Source organism: Cyanistes caeruleus, chromosome 10, assembly GCF_971803275.1.
Source record: "Cyanistes caeruleus chromosome 10, bCyaCae1.hap1.1, whole genome shotgun sequence".
NCBI classification, from domain to species: Eukaryota; Metazoa; Chordata; class Aves; order Passeriformes; family Paridae; genus Cyanistes; species Cyanistes caeruleus.
In genome coordinates, this window is record NC_141710.1 from 3,253,734 (window position 1) to 3,279,433 (window position 25,700).

General features: G+C 42.8%; 2 protein-coding genes and 1 long non-coding RNA gene across 5 annotated transcripts; 1 reads left to right on the forward strand and 2 right to left on the reverse strand.

The window, feature by feature from the left end:
• Positions 1 to 669: 669 nt before the first annotated feature.
• Positions 670 to 1,570, reverse strand: LOC147651195 (uncharacterized). Its single transcript, XR_015274585.1, has 2 exons — positions 1,480 to 1,570; positions 670 to 1,048 (listed from the first exon to the last, which is right to left on the reverse strand). It is a non-coding gene; the product is annotated as an uncharacterized LOC147651195 (long non-coding RNA).
• Positions 1,571 to 1,642: 72 nt separating this feature from the next.
• Positions 1,643 to 8,089, forward strand: MRPS22 (mitochondrial ribosomal protein S22). Of its 2 annotated transcripts, none has more exons than XM_086844286.1 (8): positions 1,643 to 2,357; positions 2,844 to 3,004; positions 3,736 to 3,900; positions 4,982 to 5,125; positions 5,574 to 5,657; positions 6,203 to 6,348; positions 7,553 to 7,661; positions 7,914 to 8,089. In XM_086844286.1, the coding sequence occupies exons 2-8, from the start codon at positions 2,909 to 2,911 to the stop codon at positions 8,004 to 8,006; spliced, it is 837 nt and encodes a 278-aa protein (XP_086700412.1). In that variant the 5' UTR covers positions 1,643 to 2,357; positions 2,844 to 2,908; the 3' UTR covers positions 8,007 to 8,089. The 2 variants fall into 2 exon arrangements, with proteins under 2 accessions (XP_086700412.1, XP_086700411.1); XM_086844285.1 differs by lacking the exon at positions 1,643 to 2,357 and adding an exon at positions 2,478 to 2,609.
• A 543-nt stretch (positions 8,090 to 8,632) lies between these two features.
• On the reverse strand, positions 8,633 to 22,974 carry COPB2 (coat protein complex I subunit beta 2). 2 transcript variants are annotated; one of them, XM_086844284.1, is made up of 22 exons: positions 22,121 to 22,974; positions 20,916 to 21,053; positions 20,562 to 20,648; positions 19,557 to 19,683; positions 18,844 to 18,992; positions 17,589 to 17,735; positions 16,460 to 16,559; positions 16,188 to 16,330; positions 15,778 to 15,977; positions 15,383 to 15,493; positions 15,051 to 15,139; positions 14,868 to 14,974; positions 14,503 to 14,646; positions 13,720 to 13,850; positions 13,264 to 13,471; positions 12,932 to 13,042; positions 11,905 to 12,119; positions 11,537 to 11,629; positions 11,277 to 11,457; positions 11,097 to 11,165; positions 9,392 to 9,481; positions 8,633 to 8,984 (listed from the first exon to the last, which is right to left on the reverse strand). In XM_086844284.1, the coding sequence occupies exons 1-22, from the start codon at positions 22,121 to 22,123 to the stop codon at positions 8,889 to 8,891; spliced, it is 2,739 nt and encodes a 912-aa protein (XP_086700410.1). In that variant the 5' UTR covers positions 22,124 to 22,974; the 3' UTR covers positions 8,633 to 8,888. The 2 variants fall into 2 exon arrangements, with proteins under 2 accessions (XP_086700410.1, XP_086700409.1); XM_086844283.1 differs by having other exon boundaries at positions 9,392 to 9,484.
• Between the last annotated feature and the right edge of the window lie 2,726 nt (positions 22,975 to 25,700).

Here is a 25,700-nt window from a genome sequence, read left to right on the forward strand (position 1 = left end):
TAACCAACCCACTCGTAATAAATGATCCTACTTTATAAATGATGTTAACCTGCTATACTTCCATCTACAGTATAGTTAGTTAATATTTCCTTTCATCCCACCAGCCAAAAAGGTTAATCCTCACAGCAGCTGTTACTACTTCAGTACAGACTCAATGTGAATTTAACCTCTCCTGGATATTGCCCAATAAATTCTGTTGTTTTTCTAAGCACTTCTGTGAATTAAAATGGATGTTGGCTTGCCATCCAAACTCATGAACAGGTCTGAAGTGGCTTTTAGGCACATTGCCAAAAAACTTCCCAATTCCCTTATAGGGGTATAGCTCTCACTCCAGAGATCTTCCATGCAAGAATTGAAAAACAACACCTTCTCCATTTCATCAAAATTATTTTTCATTTTCTTAGCATTGTTTTAATAAATTCTGCACAAAATTACATTAAAATAATATTAAGGGTTTCATTTACCCTCTGCAATACCCAGTAATTTAAACTTAGCTGCAGCAAGGCAAATATGAGACGAACATATCCTCCTGCAACCTTCCTGACAAGGCCAGGATATTGAAAAGCCTGAATATTAAATTCAACCCAGAACATGTGTTTGGGTATAAGGCTGAGGAAAACAGGAATACTCCCTATTAAAAAAAAAAAAATCAATTATAAGAAAACATTATAAGAATTATAAGAAATTATAATTACAGAAATACAATTATAGAAATATAATTATAAGAATACATTTTTTTAGTTGATACTTAAGTTTATTCTAACTAAAACAAATATATCTTAAAAAGCGTTCATTTTCTCCCAGACTTTAATCCTCATTTTCAAAAGTAGTATAACTTAGACTGTGATGTGGCAAAGCAATGAACAACCCTCTAAAGTTTAAAACAATTGGAGACCCACAGAACATAAGCACATTGCTTGTGTCGCCCCTCCTGGAGATGAAATCTTTCCTGTTTCAATGGGAAGTCGTGAGCCAGCTTGCACCGATGGGTGGCTTTGAACCTTCTGGAACTTCAGGCATTCTGGGCTCTTGGACAGAGACTTGCCTGCTGATAAGAGAATCGTAGAATAATCAAGATTTGGAGAGACCTTCAAGATCAAATTCTGTTTCACACCCCCCTAAGCGCAGTCTGTAAGACTGAAATTCACAACAGGAGATACCAACTAGAATAAATAAACTTCAAGTCATAATAAACTTCCAACCCCCTGAAACAGGCCCAGTTGTAAAAAGTCAGTCCTCCCTCCTCACAGACATTAGAGCCAGTATGTCTAAATTACTGAATATAAAGCTGATTTTGGTTTTATGGTTAAGTGCAGTTATATTTTTTCCTTCCTTTACAGAAGCGTTAAAGCTCCCCGAACATGAGGGCAGGCATTCCTCAGCAGGCGCGGCAGTGAAGCCGTGGCCGGGCTGACGAGGCCGATGCTCCGCAGAGCACAGGTGGCTCCGGGCATTATGCGGGACCGGAGCGGCACACACAGAGCCAGCTGGGGTTTAATGTGCGGATTTCCAGCTGTTCCTCCCCGTGGGGCAGCCTGGCCGGACACGGGGCCGGGAGCCGTCCCTCACAGCCGCCGTCCCTCACAGCCGCCGTCCCTCACAGCCGCCGTCCCTCACAGCCGCCGTCCCTCACAGCCGCCGTCCCTCACAGCCGCCGTCCCTCACAGCCGCCGTCCCTCACAGCCGCCGTCCCTCACAGCCGCCGTCCCTCACAGCCGCCGTCCCTCACAGCCGCCGTCCCTCACAGCGCGTACCCACTGCCGCCCGCACCTCTCCGCACTCGCGGCGGCCGCGGCTCAACAGCGCTTTAATCCCGCACGGTGGCCTTAATTCCCCCGTTTTTTCTCTTACGGGAACTCCCCGCCACGGAAGGGAACCCGCAGGGCTGCTCCGTGCCCTGGGCGGCTGAGGGAGCCGGGCAGCCCGCGCTCCTGCCAGGGTTGTGGCACTGCCGCACAGTAGGCTCCCCGCCCTCACCGGGCCCTCAGCAGCGTTTTAATGGCACAAACGCGCTGGGAGCGCTCGGAGCAACAACGTTCTTGTTCTTTTCCTCGAGGAGTGCCGGGGAACGGCGTGTCTCCCCCAGGCCGGGAGGAGGCGCGGGGGACACCCCATAGCAATCTACAGTTCCTCATGAGGGGAAGCGGAGGGCAGGTACTGATCTCTGCTCTCTGGCGACTAGTGACAGGACCCGAGAGAACGGTCTGAAGCTGAGCCTGGAGAGGTTTAGGTTGGATATCTCGAGGTTTTCCACCCAGAGTGGCTGGGCACTGAAACAGGCTCTGCAGGGCAGTGGTCACAGCAGCACCAAGCCTGTCTGAGTTCAAGAAGCATTGGGACAACGCTTCAGGCACAAGGTGCAACTTTTGGCACAGGGTGTGACTGCTGTGCAGGCCCGGGAGGAGCGGGACTCGCCGCTCCCGGCGGTTTCCTGCCCGCTCGGACTATTCCGCGGCTCCGGGACTCCATTTCCCGGCGCGCCGCGGGGCGGGAAGGGGCGGGAGCGAAGATGGCGGCGCTGGGGGCGCGGGGCTCGGCCGCGCTGCCCTCGCGGCTGCGGGCGCTGTGGGCGCTCCCCGCCCGGCGGGCGCTGGCTGCGGATGCGGGCGGTACGCGAGGGGACCCGGGAGCACCCTCAGAGCGCTCCAGGCCGCTCAGCCTCGGGGTTCAGCCGCCCCGCGTGGCGGTGGTGGTGGGCGGCTGCGGTCCCCGTGGGGAGGGATGCGGTCGGGGCGGGTGAGGGGCCACGGAGGGCCCGGCGGGGCGGGAGGAGCCGTGAGGGCAGCGGATGGCCGCGGCCGTCCCCTCAGCCCCCGGGTAACAGCGTGTGCCCACTCCCGCAGAGGGAAAGGCCGCCCCGCCGAAGCCCGCCTTCACGGACGAAGCGGTTCAGACACTGCTTTACAAAATGACGGGGCTCGACCTGCGCAAAGTGTTCCGGCCTGTGAAAAAGGACCTCAAGCCGCCCCACTACAAGCTGATGACCGAAGCTCAGCTAGAAGAGGTAGGCTGCTCTGCTTCCTTCGGAAGTAAGTGTTGGTTTTAGCCAAATGCCTGTAATAGCCCAGATTTCTGCCTTCCTTACTGCTGTGTTTGAAAACATTCTGGTTTCTTTACTTTGTTTCAAATTATTCCCTAAGTGAGTGTAAATCTGTGTTTCTTCACTTGAAATAATTTGGTTTGTCCAATTTTGTGCGATTTTGATGGAATATAGAAGGAAATATTGTCAGTTTTTCTTTATTAACCTGTTATGCTTCCTAACTCTGTCAAATACCTTCATCTGATACTTAAGTTGTAGCCCTGGGAATCCTTTGACTGCTTTTTTTTTCCTCTCCACTCTGGTCTGACTTCATTCAGGATGACAAAGGGACCTGACTTAAGCCGGTTCTGCTGTAGCCACAACTAAAACTATATACAAACTGCTGGCTGTGGTTTATACTTTGGGGGAAATTTACTATGGAAATACATCTGAAATAGACTTGGTGTTTGCAGTAGTTTGTCTGTTGTAGTTTTGTAACTTCCTCCAGCATTTTGTCCAGGTTTTAGTAGCGGTAAATTGTTAACATGAAATTTACCTACCTGGAGGTGGAATTGGTGTCTCACTTTTTTCTCAACTGCAGAATTAAAAAAACTGGCTTCTCTAAATGAAACTATTTGTCCCCAGATTGTATGTTATCTTTCCAATAGGATGATATTTTTAATTGTAAGATTAAACTACTTTTTTTCCCCTACAAGGCCACAAAAAAAGCCATTGAGGAAGCTAAAACAAAACTAATCATGCCCCCTGTTTTGGATGAACGAGAGCCAATTGATGATGTCTTAGCAGAAGACAAAATCCTTGAAGGAACTGAAACTGCAAAATATGTGTTTACAGATTTAAGTTACTCCATTCCACATCGTGTAAGTACTGTGATCAACAGTATGAATTTGTTCTCAAAATAAGCTTTAATGAAAATGTAGATGGATCAGTTTGCAAAAGGGCTGAGGAGTTGAAAATTCAGTCTGGTACAAGGCAGTAGAGAAAAATGTATTTCTATGTACTTGCTTCTAACTGATAATCATAAATTACATTCTGCTACTCAAAAGCAGGCATGGGGAAAGCTGTGTGGTAGGTAGTTAATTATTTTATAAGCAGGTGCTTGTGATATGCTAGGAGTGCTGAGTTTCTTCATGCTCCTAGAAGCTTTCTGTAGCATTGGATTCCTTTGTAAGGTGGAGCTACTCCACAGTTGCAAAGGTCTGGTGGAAAGCTGGTGGAAATGATGAATGAATTCCCAGGAAATCTGTAAAGAAATAGTTGTCTAATGGAATTGGGGAGTATAGGGATAAAGTTTTCTTTGTGTAATGAGACATCTTAATTGTCTTTAAGTACCAGTAATAAGAGACTGGAAAAATTCTTAACAAAGTTTTGAGTCCCAAGAAGCCTTTATGGTTCAAATACGGATATAGCGATGGTCCTGTGAAATGAACCGCTGCTTCATATTGAAAACTTCCTTGTCAACCAAACTTTCCCATTTGCCACCCTAAAGCAATTCTACTTGTGAACAGATCTGAGTATATTGTTTAATTTGTTGTATTTTTTTTGCCTTGCACTTGCCCTTAGTTGATTCTAGCACCTAAAAGGTAAAAAAGCACATGACAGTTGCATTCCTAATTATGTATGGATTATCAAATGATAAAATCAGGATAACTGCCTGTCTGGGTGTGAGTTATGTTATCTCTAAACTTCTCAGAGTTGTAGTGCTCCGTGTTGGCACATGCATGGTGGTCAGACAGTAAAACTGAGTGCAAAAGCAGTACTTAAGCAGGTAGAAAGGCAGACATGATGAATCTGGCGCGTTGCAGCAGTCCGTTAGAAGCTGGTGTTACTAGGGTGACTTTAGGAGTAGAAGGACTTTGACAAATGAGGGGTTTTTTTGGACGGTTCTGGCTATGAAAAGAGAAGGCTTTAGACAATGTTTGGTTTTTATCTCATTTCCAGGAACGTTTCATTGTAGTTAGAGAACCAAACGGAGTGTTACGCAAAGCCACCTGGGAGGAACGAGACAGGATGATCCAGATATTCTTCCCAAAGGAAGGGCGCAGGGTGATTCCCCCCACATTATTCAAGGATGAAAACCTAGGGGTAAGCTCTTCCTGGCTTTGAAACTGAGCACTTTCACTTCATTGCAGTCTGACAGTGAATCTCTGCTCTTTGGGCAGAGTAACTCTGAATAAGCCATTCTGCGTGGGTGTGTTTAGCTGCTTGAATTCCATTTTGAACAGTCGTCTTTCATTGTAACTTGGTTAAAATACTTGAAACAAAGTTCCAGGTTAGGACCAGGTAAGTCCTGGGTAGGTGTAAATACTGTGTTACACTAGAAACAATAGCACATTTAATCTGGAAATGTGAACTGGTGTTTCAGAATTAAAAATCAAGAAACATTATGTCATCAGGGCAGTTACTGTACTTCTGTCCATTTTACTCACTGTAAGTGTTGCCCAGAACAGTGTTATATCTGCTGTTTTTGATTCTGGAGAGTTGGGATGGTGTGATTACATAATCTATTTCTGAATCTAAACTGTTATTTCAGACTGTATTTCAGCAAGACCGTCATGAAGATGTCCTGAACATGTGCATTGCACAATTTGAGCCAGATTCCCCTGACTATATCAGAGTGAGTTCACTTTCCCTTTTTTAGCAAAAAAAAAATCCTGCTGGAGAGTTGTAGGGTTTATTTTGTAAACATAAATATTTGTTTGGGGAGTGGAGGTGTTGGTCATATGTGCTCTAATTTTCCCATATAGATTATCCTTGTGATGAGTTTTGGCATCTATTTTTATGCAGAACAGTAAAACAGGATCTTGCACAAGTAATTTTCACCAGCCTAGAAAGGTAGTGCACATACAAAAATAGTCCTTATTCAGGTATCAAAGCAGAATTGAGGGTAACACTTGTCAGGGGCTCTTAGCAGGGTTGTGCTGCTGAAGTCACACTGACTGCTGGTGGGAGCTGGCAGGACCAGCTAGGGATACTTAGCTATGCTGAAGTACCAAGGCCTGGGCTAGCCCAGTGCTACCCTGAATTATAACAGGCATATGGTTCAGCATGTGGCTTACTCCTGCACCTTAGTGAAATGAAAAGGATTAAAAGCTCAGAGAGGTGCAGGGGAAAGCTGTCACCAGGCTCCAGCTGTGCAGTGAAACAGCCCTGTGTGTGCAGGTTCACCACCGCACCTACGAGGACATCGAGAAACACGCCAAGTACGACCTGCTGCGCTCAACCAGGCACTTCGGGGGCATGGTGTGGTACCTGGTCAGCAGGAAGAAGACAGATGGCTTACTCATAGACATGATCAACAGAGACCTGTGAGTACAGGCTGGCATTTGGTAATCCTGCTTAGCCTTAGAACAAGTACCACTGTTTGGCAATAAAAACAGTATTTCTGTCAGATGGACGAAAGTTTCCATTTGCATAATGGTTTAGACCAGCTCTATTAGCTGTACAGGTACTGTACAGCAGCACCAGGAACAGTCCATGAAGTTGGAGGGTGTGTGTGTGTGTATATACATATATGTGTATATATGTATGTACGTATATATATGTGTGTGTGTGTATATATATGTGTGTGTATATATATATATAGTTTCTGCAGATATTAGCCTTCTGTAGTTTTTGGGTTTTTGTTGGGGTTTTTTTGTTGGTGGTGGTGTTTTTTTTTGTTTTTCTTTTTTGTTTGTGGGGTTTTTTTTTGTTTCCCATGTAATTGTGAGGATAGTTCTAGCTCTGAGCACTGCTGATCTTAAAGCCTAATGTTTTCATACTGAGCTCAGTTTTGGCTTATAAGGTTGATACACTATGGGTTTTAGAGCAATTCCTAATTACAGTTCCTAAGTAGCTTAGGAACATGTAGATAAGGTTTCATTTTAAATGGGTGGATTTCTGTAAAATACAGTACTAAATTTATTCAAAGTTCCATGAAGTGAGCAATATTCAATAGATCATACTAGAGCTGAGAGAAAGTTGTACAATCAGAAGTTGCAGTGATGGTGGCATTTATTTCCTGCTGTTTCAGTGGTCAGATCTTGCTCTTAAACCTGAGCATATGGAGAAATCAGAAAGATTCCTGGTTTAGAATCAGATTTAGAATCAGTAAAAGGAAAATTCATGTATCTGGCCAATTTAAATATGCAGAGTTTAGAATGTCTTTCCCTTCCACACACTTCAGTCATTTTAAATTCACCTGAGAGCTCTGTGTCACAGGATTTCTAATGCTACTTCTGTAAAACATACTGGTCATCGCAGCCTGTGTTAGAAAGTTCACTAAACACTCACTATTGGAAATTAATTGTATTTTCAGAGGGATGTCAGCTGTATTACTGCTGAGCAGGCCATCAGGCTTCAGCTGCAGGAGGGACAGATGTAGGCATTTGCCTGTGTAGTCCAGGGACTGGGTACTCAGTGGAACCAGCAGTTTGGCAACCTGTGCTGTGCACAGTACGTCACAAAATACACTCTCTGGAAATACTCTGAAGAGAAAGGACGTGCTAAAATGAGCCTTTCTTTGTTCAGGCTGGAGGATGCTACAAGTTTAATTACACTGTATCATATGCTTCACCCTGAATGTCAGTCAGCAAAGGAAGCTAAAGAAGGGAAACTTGGAGGAGTTGATCTGATCAAGGTAAGCTTTTCTGCTTTAAACTGTTTAACCTGCAGACGAGAGCCTCTAACCAGCAGAACCGCATTTAGTAGTTAAAGTTCTCCTCACCTTAGGAAGCAGATATTTAACCAGAACTGTTGTACATAACAGGCTGGGGTTTTTGTTAAACTGTATGTATGTACAGCTGCACCAGGATTTCAGTTGTGGGAGGCTTATCTGACACTGGCATGATGACTCTGTTGTTAATTAACCTCTCTCCTGCCATGGCTGCAGGTATTTGTAAAAACTGAATCCCAGAGAGAAGGTTATATCCAGCTTGCCCTGCAGGCTTATGAAGAAGCAATGGCTACTTCTTCAGCTTCGTGAAGTAAACCTCAGCTCATCAGAAGTTTTAAGTCTGTTTATAAACATTTTCTGTACAGGATTCCACAATAAATACTTGAAAATGACTGCTTTAGAATGTATTTTTCTTTACTGAAATACATGTGACTCACTACAGCAGTTTATTTTGAAAAGTTCTGTAAGTGAACTTAGAGCAGCCATCATGACCTTTGTTTTCACTGACACTGTACCCTGAGTTCAATTTTTTTACTGTTACATCTTGAATCTAAAGAATTGCCCACAATTAATTTTAGTTATTAAGCTAAGTGCAGGGTCTGGACAGCTTCATATAGGAAAGGGTGTTGTAACAATTTCTAATTATTTCTAACCCTTAAGCTGTACCACTGCTCTCTTGGAGCTTTTTGCTAGAAGTGGTGTCTGAAAGAGTAGCTAAGCTGATACTGATGGTTACCAGTGCTAGATGGCAGCACAGTAAAAACATAACCACATACGTCTGTGTAAGTGCTGAGAAAAGTCAGGTTAAAATACTATTTTTCAGTTACTGTGCTCCTGTTTCACAGATTTGGAATATACACTATGGAAGCTGGGTTATTCACAAGAATTCTGCTATTCTTAGTAAATATTGCTAGTAAATGGAGAGCTGAGGAGCAGAATGTTTAAAAGGATTTATTGAATTGCTTGATAAATGAAAACATTTTTTAGTATGTTCTGGAGCAGGCCAACATCTTGAATTTCAACATACTGGAAGGTGATTCTCTTTGTACAGTTGCTGGCTCCGTACTTCCTTGTACATGGTCCACTTGTGATATAAAAATCAAAGTAACTTGGAGCACCTAGTCCACAGAACTTCATTCCTCTGGGTTTTGACCAAATTATTTCCTGATTTGGTCAACTAAAAATGGATGTTCATTCATCTAAGATCTCTTCATCCAGATTGATATCTGTGGTATCAATATCCTCCAGATCCAAGTTATCTAAGTCATCTTCCAAGTCCAGCAGTGTCTAGGGAGAGAAAAGACTGGATGAAGGGGGTGCTGCTATGGTTACATGTATACAGGATATAGCTTACAGGATGGAGCTGCGCTCTGCAAACCCCAACCAAGGCCTCATGAGGAACATGAGTGCTGAAGGAAGCTGGAGAGCAGCTGCCTCCTTGGTGAGGAAGCCTCTTCCACCACCGCAGCGTTTTTCCATGCTCTGAGCAGCTGGGTTTGAACTGCCCCATGTCAGCCCATCTGCTGAACTGATCTGTGACTGTGTGCAGTGTCTGCACACGCAGGGCTGGGCTCTGAACACTGTTCTGGGACTGCCAGTCATCTCTGGAGTTCCTTGGTTAAATCACACTCATTAAAGTCTTTAATGTAAAATGAATTGAGTGCTTATACTTCCCCTCAGAAAACTTTGGGTACCTTTTGATCTCTTGCTGGAAGGTTATCAGAATTCTGCACAACTGTCTTCATCACTTCTTGTTTAGGAGAAGGAACTGGTTCTTCAGCCTTCTTCTAATGGCAAAAAAATTCCTTTAGTTTTTTTTTCAATTTAAATTCTTTCAACAAAAGCAGGTAAACAACAGCATACCTATAATCTCTCTAAAAGAGAACCCTTTCCCAGTGGTTCTTTTTCTACTTCCCTCACTTACTCTTGAGCCACATCTTCACTGTCAGAAAGGATTCTAGTCCTCACTCCACTGGAGACTATTTCTCACCCCAGTATATTTGAAGCAGTTGATAGAACTGATAAAATGAGAACCTTCAGAAATCATCAGTTCATTTTAAATACTGAAGTGCTGTTAGTGATTTTCAACACCCTCAGCAGGAGAGATCAAGTTAGTTGAGACTGACAGCAAATTTTAGTAGTTGCTGTGCTTTCTGTTCCAAATCCTATAATAGTTTAATACTTGTTGCTTCACTGCTGCACAAGTTTTATATTAAGGTAATTCATCAGTCAGTAGTATTATTGAAGGCACTGGTGCTATTCAATTAACTGTATTTAATTACAGAATTAACTATCTCCTACAAAACATCCCATAATTAGTCTCAGCTGTAAGAGAACTGGGGTTTAGGGCTTCTATGCAATCATGAGCTGAATGCAGATACAGAAGTCTTGTTTTCAGCTTCTGTGGCAAGCTAGTTCTCATTTATTTCCATAAGTAGCCTTGACAGGGTTGTTTATCATCTTTATCAAATGTGCAGACAAGTCTGACTTTGCTTTAATGGTATTTCTGTGGATGCACAAGAGGCAGAGTCACTACAAAAGCTTGAAAGTAACCTCTCTGCTCCATCAGGGATGTTCAAAACTATGTTTTGTAGCACATCTCCTATAGGGAAAAATGTACAGACAATGGAGAGCTGTAGCTTTTCTGTTTCTCCTTCAGTTTCCAGTGCAATTTTGATTTTAGATGTTTATAGCCTTAAAGAGTTGTGCCACCATCACTACCTTTAAGAAATCCTCACATAATGATTTTCACATACACATGTAAAGTGTATTTGACTTGAGCAAAATCAGAAGTTGTCATCTTCTCCTAAGGCTCTGAAAAGGCTTTGTTTCAAGTGTATGCTTATACCTTGTCTTTTTTCTGCATAAGAGTTGGACAACTGTGGTGGTAAAAAAATGAGTTTGTTACTTCAGATACTGATAAGAACCTATGTTCAAGTATCCAAGTAGGATTCCTGGTCAGTTAGTTGTGGAGCAGCATTATTTCACAACTATGCAGCACACCAGCAAAGAACACAGAGAATTTGTCACTGCTGTAATAGGCGAGTTTCCATTTCCAGCTACTGAGCTTTTAGAAAACCAGCTGCAGTCGAGGCAGTGTTTGTAAATGCAAGCAGAGTTATTTTTCTGTAGGATGAATTCAATGGAAAGGCTCTACAATTACTCACACTACAAAGGGTGACCCAAGGTAAGGAAGTACACAAATAATTTCAGTCAAGAAGCTGTTAGTAGGTACAGATGTAGATTAAGAAGAATCTGAGGCAAAAAAACATGAAGGCAACTTCAGCACTTACAGTCAAGGTAATAAAAGCAACAATTTGTCCATTCCTGGTGAAATATACTCCAGGGTAGATGTTACTGTAAGACAGCAAAGCTCTCCCTTATTCATCACTCACTGACCTGAGATGTCATTATTCCAGAGGGCTCAAATCCTTTTGCTTCTTCAAGTAAGTTTCTTTCTTCATTTGGCTAAAAGTAAAAAACCCCAGAGACATTTAAGTGTTGCACTGAGTTGCTTAGAGCTGATTTTGCACAGCACCAAATGTTTTTCTTCTCAAGACAGTAAAACCTTCTACTTACAGTGACAAGGGGGTATTCCCTGGCTGGCCTCAAGTCAGCAAGACTTTGCTTAACATACTCTTCAGCAATAAAAGCTTCCTTTAATCCAGGGAAAAGATTTTCATATTCTGTAGGATCAGCAAGGGACTCGGCAGCTTTTTGATTGACTTTAGAGAGGCTCTCCCGCCAGAGTTTAACAACCCTGGAGATGCAAACCAGATTTGTTAAAGACAGCTCACTCAGACAACACAACTCAAGCTCTGCATATGCTTAGAAATTACCTTGAAACTTGGCTTGGCAAATACGTCCGTGCAAGGAAAGCGGCTTCAGGGAGACGCCCAGTTTTGATCAGGAGTTCCAAACATGAATCAAGCCTAAAAGATTTCAAAATGTGATTCCAACCAGTAAACTTTATTAAAGACAAATTCTTGTATTAGAACAGCTGTTTATTCTGTTCCATTAATTTAAGGTGCTTTCATTTCAGATTTTAAATCTAGCAGCCATCATAGAAAGAGCTTTTCTGAGAAGGACCTATGCCCATCTTTCTCCATGAAGTTTTCAGTTAGCTGTAGTTAACCTCTTGAAGAACCTGAGGGTCTTGACACTTGAGAAAGCAAACAGAACAGTCAGAAGCTCATTTGCTACTTACTTTCCCTGCAGGAAGTAGCTCATAAATGCCACGTTATTCTTGCCATCCTTTTCTGCACCTTCAGCCAACTTATTCACCATGTTGGCATTCCCTGAAGCTGTGGCCAGGAGCAGCAGTCCTCCATAGTCTTGGGCATGGTGGAGACACTCCTGGGCTAAGCCAAACTGGCATTTACTGATGGCAAGCTCTGCAAGCTGCTTCCACTTCTGTTCTGACTGATTGTACAAAAAGGGGAGAGGGAGGGAAAGAAAAAAACCAAACCACTCACATTCCTGAACAGCATTTAAAGGTTTTCATAGCACTCAGTATGAAAATATAAGTTGGCTTGTAAAGGTGCTGTATCCCATGACTACACCTGTCTTCCCTTTGAGTTACTGCAATTGCTACAGCTTCCCAGCGTGACATGTTCCCAGTGAGGGTGAAGAGATCCCTACCCAGCTGTAACATAACAAAATATATAAACAGCTTCTCACTAAACATGGAGGGGGGAGCCAGACATAACTGGAAATCGAACTATAAAAATCTCTTAAAGCTCCCAAGTTAACTCTCAGAATGCTGCAAGACATTTGTGTCTGTAACTAAGTTACCATTCCTTCTAAATAACTTGATTATTTTACAGCAGGAACAATGAGATTGATTCTCCACATAATAATGATAGGACAAATCACTGCCTGTGAGTTTTTTTACTGCAGCAGTCTAAGTTTGCCAAGGCTGGAACAAAGGTGTGAAGGCTTTCCTCCTCTCACTGTTAACTACTGGAGATTAAGGCTTGGTTCTGGGCTCAAGTTTTGTATTCTCCAGGGGTTCCTGTGCTTTCTGAGCAGACACCATTCTTTGTCCCCATCCCACAACTTACATTCCCTTGAATTACAGGCAGAAGAACTTCATCAAAGTAGTTGGAGGCAATTCAGTTGTGTTTAGGGAGTTGTACTGCATCCCCAAATACCACTACCTTTTCTTACAGGGCCTCTCAGACTCCTGCTAATACTCAGAATCCAGAATGAATCACTCAAATTTATGTAATTACCTCTGCTTCCACTGCAAGCTGATAGGCTATTTTTAATTCTCCAAGTTGAAGAGCAAGTTCAAAACGATGCTCTGGATCTGTAGATACTGCAAGAGCTTGTTGTTTGAAGCCCTAAAATAAAAGTCTGACAGTGAAGCTGGGACCTGTCAGGTCTAACATAATCCTAAATACGTTAACAAAAGCACTCTGAACAGAAGGTTCTCAAACAAACAGGATAATTAACAAGAGTCAATGCTCACAGATACTATCATTGGGTTTTGCTTAGCAAATGTAATTAAGAATGTGAATAAACTGCTTTATTTAGTTGGATAACTAAGAAGTAGCTTTCTTACCTGTTTTTCAAGAAAATGTGCGACCCTGGTTCTCTGTTCTTTTGGGATTGTGGGAAGAACTTTGTCAGCCATGCCGAAATCTCTCCTCATCACAGCAGTTTGATACTCCAGCACTGAGACCAGCAGAGAGTAACTAACAATGTTTAACTCTTTATCTCCCAAATACAGCCTGTTGTCCTTCGGGATATACCCCAGGAGATACATTGTTCTGAAACAAAACAAAGAGCACTCAGCTTCAGCAGATGCACACAAACAGTCTGTACAAAAACATTCCAGCAGTTATTTTGGTAGCAAGAATACCCCATCAAATACTCTGCTCTTCCTAGATGTACTCTTTCACACAGCATTGTTCATCCCTCAGAATTGCACTGCTGCCTCAGGACACCAAACTTGTTCCCACCCTTGTGCTAAAAGCAGGGCACGGCAGCAGCTGCCAGGGTTTCACCAGGAGCTCACCTGTCCAGGTGGGCAATGGTGACAATCTCTCCTCCAACGTAGTAGTTGAGTCTGTTCACAGAACTGGTGTAAATGAAGCAGTCACCCACCCACAGACCTGTTTTCACAATCTCCTGGATCTCACCAAGAACCTGCAAAGCAAAAACTGGGTAATTACATACACAAAAAGGTACTTCTAGGTAGCAGAGAGACTACTGCATTTAAAATATAATTCCATATTTTATACTTAAATAGTTGGGCAAGTTGCAAATATAAGTTTAGATATAGATTAGAATTACATAAATGATAATTTAGTTTTATATGCATGCTACCCTAATTGTTAAGTAAGCCAATTACAAATCTAGGAAACAAGCACCAAACTAAGCATTAAGCAAGACAATCAAAGATAACTTTCCTTCTGAAATTTTGATTTCTGACATTTTACCACATGAGGTTTTTTCACTGCTCAAACTTGAATAACATTTCAAAACTTGAAAATTGTAGAAAAAGAATAATTAAGCAATGACCCAAAAGTGTGTTATAAAAATAATCTCTGTAATTCTCTGACAACAGATGAGAGAAATGCAGGCATCAAGGTCTGTTATGCTGGGATTCAGACAGGGATACACTCCTCAGGAATCCCAAAAAAAATGATTAAGTGTTCCTCAGGCAGATGCACAATGTGTGATACTAAAAATGGTCTGGAAACTATCATTTCAATTGGACTATGTTAAGGACTAAGTTTGCTGTATTCTCTTGCTTCTACCATCTTTAATCTTATTCCACTTTTTAAATAGAAGGTACCTCAAAGGCATCTTCAATTCCATCTTCAGTGACACCTTCATGTGTTTCTTGGGCTGCTGCCACTTTTTCTGACAGGTACTTGAGGATGAAGAATGACTCCTCTGTAGCAATGCACACGAGCTCACCCGAGTCAGACCAGAAAATCTGTGACAGCAGAATCAACAGTGGTACAGTGTTAAACACCCCAGGCTAAGAAGGACAATGTGGGAATCAAATTGCCCTTTCTGCTACATGACTTAGATAAACTTTAATTACTCCTTTATTCTTGACAATTTGGCTTCATGCAAGAAAATTAGTTTAGTAAAAAAAATATAAATCTCTAAACCCAGACAGGTAAGTGTCTTCAGTCCCATGCAGAACCTTACATGTTTGGGCTGGATTTCAATCCTGCGAATCAGCTCTGTGTTCTCCCAGTCATAGAATGCCAGGCCATTGACAGATCTGACTCCCAACAAAAAGCCACCGTAGATGCCTGCAGGAAAGTAAAGGTGGAGGAAATCCATGTTGTGCAGAAACCACACCAGCACATCTATTTCTGAAGTACTTACCTTCTGCTCCAAAATCAGGCTTGAATGACTTCTTCTCTTTGAAATTTTTAAATATCTTTACAACACTGTTGCTCTCCCTGATTGCATACCTAAATAGACATTAAATTGTAAATAAACAAAACTATTATTCAGTTTCCAAAGTAATATATTACTAAACCATAAGCTGCTACAGAACAACTGCCTTTGAGTTATCTTCTAAAAATCCAAACTTTTCAAGCAGGACAACTGTTGAAAGTTCACTTTACATGCATGTTTTGGTCTTCATGGCCTGAAAACTAAACTAAAGTAGCACCAGCAAATGTAATACAAAGGAAAAAACTTGAAAGACTTACTCTGAAGAGTCATGTGCCCACACAAACTCCTGTGCAGAACCAAAGCTCTTGTTCCTCAGAGCCATGGCTGTGTAAATGATGTATTCACCATCACCACATACCACCACAAACCTGGGGCAGGAGAAAGAGGCACAGATATCTGTGTTCAGGCCAACAGGCAGCAGCAAGAAGGCAATTGTCTGTAAAGGTAAAGGCTCCCATGTCCAAGGTAATCACTGAAACACAGAGCATGGGCTTTATATATTCCTAAAATGTCATGGAACTCCATTTCCTTCCTGAATCATGCTCCTTCTGGTCTCCACTGAGCAGCTCTTGTACCTTGGATCCCTTTTATTTGAGCTTGTTAACAAAAAAGCCCCAACCAGTTCAAGAGAAGTGATAAAGGAATGTGTTACCGTCCATTAGGGTTGTGCTGGATCGTCTGAGGATAGATTTCACAGCTGCCCATATCCTTCACAGCCAGTGGCAACCTCTCTCCATCTTTGATCTCAGCGTCTCCCATTGCTTTCAAGTTAGCCTGTTGGACTTCGGAATGTTTAGCCCAAATAATTTTTCCATTTGCATCCATGGACATGGCAGGTTCTTCACGACCAAGCTAGAAAGTAAATAAGAAGTTAGGCTATAGAAAAAATGCATTGTTGATTTTTTTTTTCAGTTGAAAATATGAATCGAAATAGCCAATCTCTATAAAAAAAATGCCAAAAATTCAGAAAAATAGAAAAAAAATCCCAAAATCAGAAACCAGTTGTTGTGCACACCAGACAGCAATGAATCACAATTTCTCACTTCAAACCATGAACTGTACCTTAACAATAATGCTGCCTTCATCATATCCCAAAGCCACGTTGTTGGAGCCCCTGAGGCTGGCCACACACCACACCCTCTCCATGCCGTAGTTCAGGGTGCTCTCCAGGCGGTAAGTGCTGGAGTGCCAGATCCGCACCGTGCCTGGGGGAAAGCAAAGGGATGGATCCTTTCAGCCCAGTGTGAGGGCAGCAGGGGTGCAGCCACACCACCACAAGAGCTCTCCCCTCATTTCTTTTCCTGTCTTTTCTACACCAGAAAACCCAAAGTTACCATCTTCAGAGCCAGTGATGATGATGGGCAGCTCCGGATGGAAGCTGACACATGACACGTTCTGAGCGTGTCCTTCCAATGTCTGCACACAGGTTTTATTCTGAAAGAAAGAGAGAACACAATGCCATATTTTAATCCTTATTTCTTAAAAAAAATGCTCCCAAATCCAAAATAGATCTGAAAATTCTCCAGATTTCTTACATTTGCAAGGTATTCACACAACAGCACTATGCTATTAAAAGCTGTGATTGTACTGAGTTGTACCTCCTGCTTATAAGAAAATCTTTCCCTTGACAGAGGAATTTTCCTCTATTTTCAGATGTATTTATGGCTAGAAAATATGCTTTCTCAGAACTGCATAGCACAACAGATTAAAGCAAGATGGAAAGCTGAGCACACTGCAAAAAAGATCAAAACCAAACATTGCATTACAGGTGAAAACAGATCTAATTTAGGTCTTTGGTAAGAATGTTCATTCACACAGGTGTGAGAGAGAGGCTACTCTGTTTGAGGTAACTAAGACTGGAGCATGTACAGTGTCTCCAGTTGCACTGTGGCAAAATCTCAAGCACTGTTGTGTGACATTCATGACTGCATTGAATGCTTAAATTAACAGTGCCAGCTTCAACTTTTGGGCTAGTATAGACTCCAGGGCAAGAAGTTTTAACGACCAGAAAGTACCACCTTACAACTTCTGTCTTGCCCTTCTGGCCTTTCAGGCTCTTGTACACAGGAAGAACTTGGGAGTTCTAGGCTCCAGCACCAGAACTGAATCCCTGGATTAGATCTCTCCTGAGGAGCACTCAAGCAGGGCACCTCATCATTCTTGCCCTCTTTGGGGGTAGCACTGCATGTGTGTGCATGCAGCACATGGGACTGTGTCAATGTCCACAGGATGAAACAGGAGAGGGGGAAGCTCTCAAGAATGAAGAATAAGAAGAGGTGGAAGAATGTAAAGAGTTGATACATTAGCAACATTCACACTTGAATATAGAAGAGGAACAGCTTAATCCACAATCAAGAGGCCTAAAAGGCAGGGAATCAATTTGTCACAGGAAATAAATCTAACAGAAACTTTATACCAGATGTGACAGCCTGCACAAAGGCTCCTGAAGAGCTGAGCACACACCTGGTAGTCCCAGATCTTCACCAGACGATCATCTGCCCCAGAAATGAGGTATGGCTTGTCCCCACCACTGTAATAGTCAATGCAGTTCACTCCTTTCTCGTGGCCTTCCAAGGTGAAGTTGGGAGAGGATGATCCCAGCTGCCACACCTGACCAAAAAAACACAACCACCTGTACTCAGCAGCCTTCTGTGTCCAGGTCACCCTTGGCAAACACAACAGGTATCCAGAAGTACTTCACAAGTCCAAAGAGAAATAACACAAAATTCCAAAGACACGGGTGTTTTTTTAGGTGAAAAACCTCAACAACTGCTCAGCAAACTACCAATCCTTCAATAAACACAAATAACATGCTGAATTGCCCATGCTCTGCAATGAACAATGAAATTAGTTGCTTTGAACTTCTTTTTAAGTACATGAAACCATATAAAGCACTGTTTTTAAGAATTAGTAACTGTTTATAAAACAAACTAGTAACTAATTGTTATTATACATGAGTTTCCTCCAACTGTCCTGAATTTTAATTTTTCCAGTTATACTAAAGAATAACAAATCTCATATTAAATGAGGATACAAAATGAAGCAAGTCAAGTGTAGATATACTAGTGTTTTCTCATGTTTATCACATCAAATCAACACTGACGTGCACCTGATCTCAACATCTCATATGTGGCCATTGAAATCAGTGCTGGTTTTTTACAGCCAATATATTGATAATGCACAGGAAATGTGAGGAGGTGGCAGTGCTCAGTGGCTGCAAATCTGTAGTCACAGATATTCAGTAACAGCTGCACAGCCAATGAGACCATGAGAAGGCTAAAGGCATCTCTGGGAACAATTCCATGCATGGACAGCCAAGGACATGAAAGTAATGGGAGAGACCCTTTTACCAGGGTTTAATTTTTTCTTTTTAATGCACCGTTAATGTTTATCCAGTGTACAGTTTCAATATTCCCAAATCACTCATTGACAGTAAAACTATTACTCCTCTCCCATGTTTCTTTGTAGTCCAAATGAAGATATAGCACTCAGAAGAGTTAAATTAATTACTTTCCAATCATCAGAGACAACAGGTAATCTGGTAAATTTACTGGATTACTTAGTAGGTGCCTGGACCAATATCCAGGTCTTTGTTCAGTAAAAATTCTATTACTGCACCTGCTTTTAAGAACACTGACCTATCATCCACACAGGATTATTGGTTTGTGTACACTGATAATCACTTAATAACTAAAAACCCCAAATATAGTTTCTCTACCTTAATTGTCCTATCCAAAGAGGCACTGGCAAACTGGTTATTGTCTTTTGGGTTTATGACAATCTGCATGACGTAATGGGTGTGTCCTTCAAACACCTGAGAACAAGACCATTTCTTATCCCAGTCCCAGAGTTTGATCAGCATGTCGTCTGGAAAAAACCACAAACAACAGAGAACCAATCAGTGGGTGATAACTATCTCCTTAAACTGCATCATCCTCCAGAACTTCATGTTACAGGCTGGAAAGGAGGCACTGCTAATAATCTATATGCATCTATAGGATTACCAGTCCTTGCAGAAGGGCCACAGGGAGATGAAAGCTGTTTGTCGCTTTCAAGTCAGATTCCCAGCTAAAAACTTACTCCAAAACACAATGAATTTTTTTAAAAAACACAACTTGAGCTGTTACTTGAGGGTTTGCCACACTAATTAGCACATAGACGAATGTTTCCCCTGGCAGATATTAAGAGAGAAGGCTCTTTGCTCTTCTCTGATGGGAACACAAGCCATTACATTTTAAATTTAAAGTTCAGCTTATATTCCATTAAAAAAACATGAATGCATCTACCAAGAAACAACAAAATCACAAATGTCACATTGGCTACTTGCTCAAGGAACCCTGAGTCTTCCCCAGAAGACCTGCAAGCCTTCAGTCCCCAGGAAACAGAAGCCTGAAAAGAGCTGAAGATGAAAACATTGCAAAGGACTCTCACCACTGCTTGTGAGGATGAAGGGCTGCGTGGGGTGCACTGCAATGCATCGGATGTAGTCAGAATGAGCCTCAAACATGTGAACTCTCTCCAGGGTGTTGTAATTAAAAACTCTGATCTGCATGTCATCCTGGGAAAGGGAGGAAAAGCCACATGAAAATAAGTCTCTTGTGCAGTGCACCTTCTATGCAATGCAGGAGAGCTAGGAAAAAACATTCCACCATTGGAGACAACAAATGTTTAAGGAATTTTGCTTGCTAATGATATAAATTATCCTGGGATTCAGAAGGCTATAAATTACACACTGCTGTTCCAAGCCATTTATGAAATGGAAAAAACTTCAACCAGATTTTCATTTTTACAAGAAACTTGAGTCATGGCAGCGTAAGGTAATGAACTGAAAATAATTTTTTTACTCCATGTACAGGGCAGAAGACTAGAAAATGAAAGTTGAGAGAAAAATATTTAGGCATTACCTTAATTTAGCCAAAAAATATTCACTCCATAAAAATAAAGGGTTACCAAGATCAGAACACAACTATTGCTCTCAGGATAGATTCACCAAATAAAAGCAGACATTTTTTTCTAGTGGTGAGCAAAATAAAAAAAAATATTTTTAATATAACCAATAACAAAAATAGAAAGCAATTTCTAATTCATCTTACCTAGGACTGTCAATAGTTTCATCTTAGTTAAAGTAGCACCTCTGATACTGAGTCAGAACTGTGTGCTGGGTATGCTCCAGCTGGCAGTAAAAGCTGAATTCCATCTACCTGGCATTACCTGCAGTCAGTCACCTTAGCAGGCTGCTCTCTTTTGAAATGAAACATTTAAGTTTCTAAGCTTCCTTCAAAGGAGAAAACTTCTGAGAAACTGTAGTGAAGTATTCCCTTCCCCTCTACAAATTCATATCATATCAGATTATTAAGTGATGCACAAAGTAATGGCATGACAATTAATCAGAGAACATGCAGCTGCATAGGAAATCACATGAGGAGAGCAGCTTACAGCTCCAGTAACGACCCAGTTCTTCCTTGCCACGAACTTGGCAGCTCTCACAGGCAGGTCACACACTTCAAAATTCTTCACCAGAGTCTGAAAATAAAAAAAGTTAAGTTTATAGCACTGGAGAAAATACAGATTTTGAAACCAGCTCCTTCTACTTTCCTAACCATATCCAATATGTCACTTCCTTGTCCACTGATACAATACAGTGATTCTTGTACTGAGCCAGAGGAGAGCACAGTCAGTTAGTGGCAGTGACAGGATTTTGTACAAATTCAGTTTCTCAGCACTAGATACACATCTGTGAGTCATGAACATTTCACAATAAGGCACACTTGTTGTGTGAAAAGCCCTCACCTGTGTTTCATGGTTCCAAACACAGACACTGCCGTTGTAGAGGCTGGCCAGCATCCATGGCTCCGTGGGGTGCAGGTCCACGCTCTTCACCCGGTCAGAGCGGGCCGTCAGCTTCCGCTTGATGTCCAGTCGGAGAGGCTGGGGGAAACAATTGGCAGTGTCAGGTGGTTTAACAGCAAACTGGCACACAAAAGGGAAAGGGAAGGCTGCAGTTTACTCTTACTGCAGTTTACTCAATCTTGCTGTTCAGGCAGACAGAAGGTTACTACTCTTTTCTATCCATCTGCGTATCTGTTTTTGTAGGAAGCCTTGCATCCTCACCAATGGCAATGGCTATGTTTCATTTGATTCTGTGAAATTCCAAACCTCTTCAAAAAGTACCTCCAGCAGAGTCAAAAAAAAACAACAAAACAACCAAAAAACATGCACTGCACATCTTCCTGGTGTCCCTGAACTAATTAAGAAAAGCAAAGAGAACTTGCTCCTAATACAAATGGAAGAAAATTAATCTTCCTGCTACTTTACCCAACAAACCAGGAAGAAATGCCAGCTACCACAATAGAGCACAATAATATTTGCCCATTATCAATTTACTTACATTCACAATTCCAAAATTACATTTTAGAATGGAACAGTCTGTTGCAGAAACTGAGAGGAGGGAAAAGTTTAAGTCTTTCCCTTACAAAGAAAGCTCGGACCTTCCATTTTCATCACTGGCAATGTACGGCCAGAGTACTTTAAAGGCTAGCAAAGTGATTGACTAATATATTCGATGCATTATGGATTCATTTGGACACTCATTTGAGATAATTTAACCCTGCTTTTATGTCAGGGAACTCAGTGCAAAACAGCTGATCAAAGAACAGCGCACGTATTAATAAAATGTACAGTTACCTATGTTAGACACTGCAAGGAGCAAAATCCACCTGGTTATCATGTAGTAGCTGTACTACAGCCATGACATGGGATGTGGAGATGAATTTGGGTTCATTTCTCCTGCTACAGACACCAGGAAGGCGAGCACAGCTCCCCTTGATTCCGTGTTTAGCCCCGGAGCCGCTGGGATCTGCAGCTCCCGAGGGGAGAGCGCGACACGACCCCGGCCCGCGGGCCAGCCGCTCGCTGGGGCAGCACCGCTCTGCCGAGCCGGCCCTGGCCCCTCCTGCCCCGCCGATCCGCCTCCCGGGACCCCGCCTGTCGCTCACCATGGCCCGGCCGTGCCAAGGCGCTGCCCCGCTGTCCCCAGGCGCTGCCCCGCTGTCCCCAGGCGCTGCCCCGGCCCCGCTCCGGTGCCTCCACCCGGGCTCGCTCCGATCTCCGACGTGGAGCTTCCGGGCCCGCAGCTCTCGCAGCAACACCTCCGTGAGGCCTTTCAGTCTCGCGAGAGCGAGGCTCCCCCGTGGGATGCCGGGATGTGTAGTCGGCGGCTCCGGGCCGCGCGGCGCGGGGCAGAGTGGGAGTTGTAGTCGGCGTGCGCTGCCTCAGGAGCAGAGTGGGCTCGGAGCCGTGGGGTCACAGGGTGGGAAGGGACCCACGGGGACCATCGGACCTAGCTCCGACCCTAAACAGCACACCGTGTGTGTGAGATACCCAGCTCCGACCCTAAACAGCACACCGTGTGTGAGAGGTACCCAGCTCTGACCTCCAGCCTCAGCCTCCCGTGACCCAGCTCTGCTGTTCCCTCAGGTGCTGTCCCATCACCACAGAGCAGAGCCCGGTACCTCCCCTCGCTTCCCCTGATGAGGATGCTGCAGGTCTCTGTGAGCTCTCCCCTGAGTCTCCTGCAGGCTGAACACACCAAGTGTCCTAAACCATTGTACAGCATCCCCTCCTTCACCATCCTCGTGGCCTCCTTTGGACACTCTCAAATAGCTGGGGTTTTTTATACTGTGGTGCCCCAAACTGTGTCCCCTCAGTGTCCCCAGACAGAGTCCCCTGTGTGACCCCGGACCCCTCAGGGAGAGGACGTGGTGACAATCTCCAGGTGTGCCCAGATGTGCCCGGTCGTGTCCCCTCAGTGCAGTCTTGGTGTGCACCGTGCTAACGCTGCTGAGGGGACAGGAGCCTGGTGACAGCGCTCTGGGGTGACCTGGCAGGGAGCCCGGCGTGCCCATCTCTCTCAAAGACAAACACATGAGCCTGACACAGGAAATGTGACACTTTTCTTAACCATTTTGCCAGCTAAAATTGCTGCAATCCCAAACAGCATCTAATAGAAACGTGGGGAATATGAGGGCTTGGGAAGCACCGGAGCACAAGAACCCCCTGTTGAGGGAATTTCTCCTACCCCTACTGCCAGATTGAAATTCCATCTCTAAAAATTGCATTCCCCACATTTTGTTGTATAATTACACAGAGGATATTTATCTTGATTGGGATCCAGTTAAAGAAAATTCTCCTTTTGATACAAGTGCTCAGCTGGGGGTTAGGAGCCCTGTGTCCTCTATCCCACAACACTGCAAGAAGGATTACACCGGCCTGCAGTGTTTACAGTCTGAAGGACATAGCGAGAGAGACAGAATAGTTACTGCAATTCTTGTCATTTTCACTCCAAGGGAGAAAAGATGGATAATTAAATCTTTTAAAAATCCCACAAATCTGATGAAAAGTGAGAAGAAAAATGCCTGAAGCAAGAAAAGGGGCACAATATTGTCAACTGCTATGATGAATTTAGACTTTCAGCTTTCTTGAAGTCTTGCTTTCCACTTTGAATTCATTACAGTGATGATTCTCCAAAGTAATGAATAACACTGAAAATGTTTGAGTACAGAATTTTAGGATGTACAGTCTGGAAAACCCTGCCTAAAAGGAATTATTTGAGTAAAATTTATGAATTTTGAGTATAGTTCTTGATTTTTAGATGGCTGAGGTGGAACATTGAAAGAAGATATGTAGAAGAAAGTGACCATAATAGAGAATGTAAATAGTGGGGGATATACAGCACACACTGTGTGTTTTTCCTTGAAAAACTCACTGAAGTCTTGTCCAGAGAGAGAGACGAGACTGTTACAGGGCAATTAAGGATGATCAGCAAACTGAGGGAAAGATGAAGGCATAGAGCTTGTTAGTCAAGAAAATAACAGCAGAGAAAGGAAGAAATTATTTTGCTGTTAGCTTCTCCTGGGGAGTTGTAGTAATAGAAAAGCTAAGGGGGAGAGAAATAGCACAGGGTACAAACTGACCTTACAGGAGGAAAGAATAAATGAAAAAATAGCAATTAAATTTGAAATAAGAAATACCCCTCACAAGCTGTTAGAGGCAAGTTTACCAGCTGGGTGTGAGGTCTGAGTCCATGATCCTTTGTGGAAATTAAATGGGTGTACAGAGGGAATATATTATGTATTTGTTTGCCTTTCACATGGTTTCCTGTGTATCTTGTACTGAGCACTGTTTCATCAGGGGCTGCATACAAAACAGCTGGAACTGCGGCATGTCTCTGGGAAGCCTTTCAGTACAGGGATTACATGAGAACACAAGCTCTGCCTCAGGTTTTTTGTGTAACTCAACAGTTATTCCTATACTTTTTTACTGAAAGATATTTTTCAGGTAAAAAACCCCCAAGTAGGTGTTTTATTGCAGAGCAGTGAAAGAGGGCATTGTGGGCATTGCCCTGAAGTTCCTCGGGCCCCTTTCTCTCCTCTGCTTGGCTCTGCAGTGGCACCTGCTGCAGCTTACCTAGAGCATCACACCCCTGGGCTTAGCTCTCTCCTCCCAGGCCTGAAAGAAATCTGGCATTTTCTTTATTCTGGAGGAAGGGCACAACCCTGAGTTTGGCTGTCTCCTGTCCCACGGACAGGGAAAGGGGAGAGGATGAGGCAGGGAAATGATGAGATGGCTGCAGATGAGAAGAGTGCAACCTCAAAGATGAGAAAAGTGCAACCTTTTTCCTTCAAAAACCACAAAAATCTGTACAGAACATTTTCAGTGCATGTGAACAGCCATTCCACAAGTGCCTTCTTGTTAGGAACACATTTCTGTAAGTGTGGATATAGGGGTGTCTACAAGTGTATAACAGAGGAACTGGTAATAGAGTGCTGTAGGACACATTTCCCGTAGGTACAAAGCTACTTTTAAATCTCATTAAAAAAGTTCTCATTAAAAAGGACCTTTTTTGTTACCCAAGTAATCGTCTCAAGGGAGAATCAGCTCACTCAACCTCAGTTTTCCAAGATTTCAGCTCAGATTATTTTGACTATAAAATTATTGGCAGGTTTTGAATTTGTTTGGTAATAAAAATGTTTTTTGGAAGTAGGCTATAGCATTTTAACTTAAAAATAAAAAAGTATAGTATCATTAATTCAGAGAAAAATATTAAAGCAGTTTGGGATATCAATCATAAGCACCTATAGTTTATCCATAGTAGCAAATAGCTGGTGTTTTAACAATAAAATACCAGACCATTTTCTTTTTCTCTCAAGTAAAGACTAGAGGTCTGGAAATAAGAGCTATGTCTATATATATCTATATATATATTTGTGAAAACTCCTATTTGGCTCTGGAGTGCTGTCAGGTAGAGCCATACCTAAAAATAAAAAAATAAATGTAATTAATATAAGAATAAATATAATAAATACATTGTACATATATTACATGTAATAATTTTATGTAATAAATATGTGCTGCTGCTTGCTGCAGTAGGCAGCTCAGTCCTGCGCTGCAGGGTTTCTTTGCCTTGATTGATCTCCCCAGGACACAAATTCTTTCTCCAGGCTCCAGGCACTGCTGATTCTCCTCACGAGGTTCTGTGGCCCCTCCTGGGATCTCTGCATTTCACCTGGGGCTCAG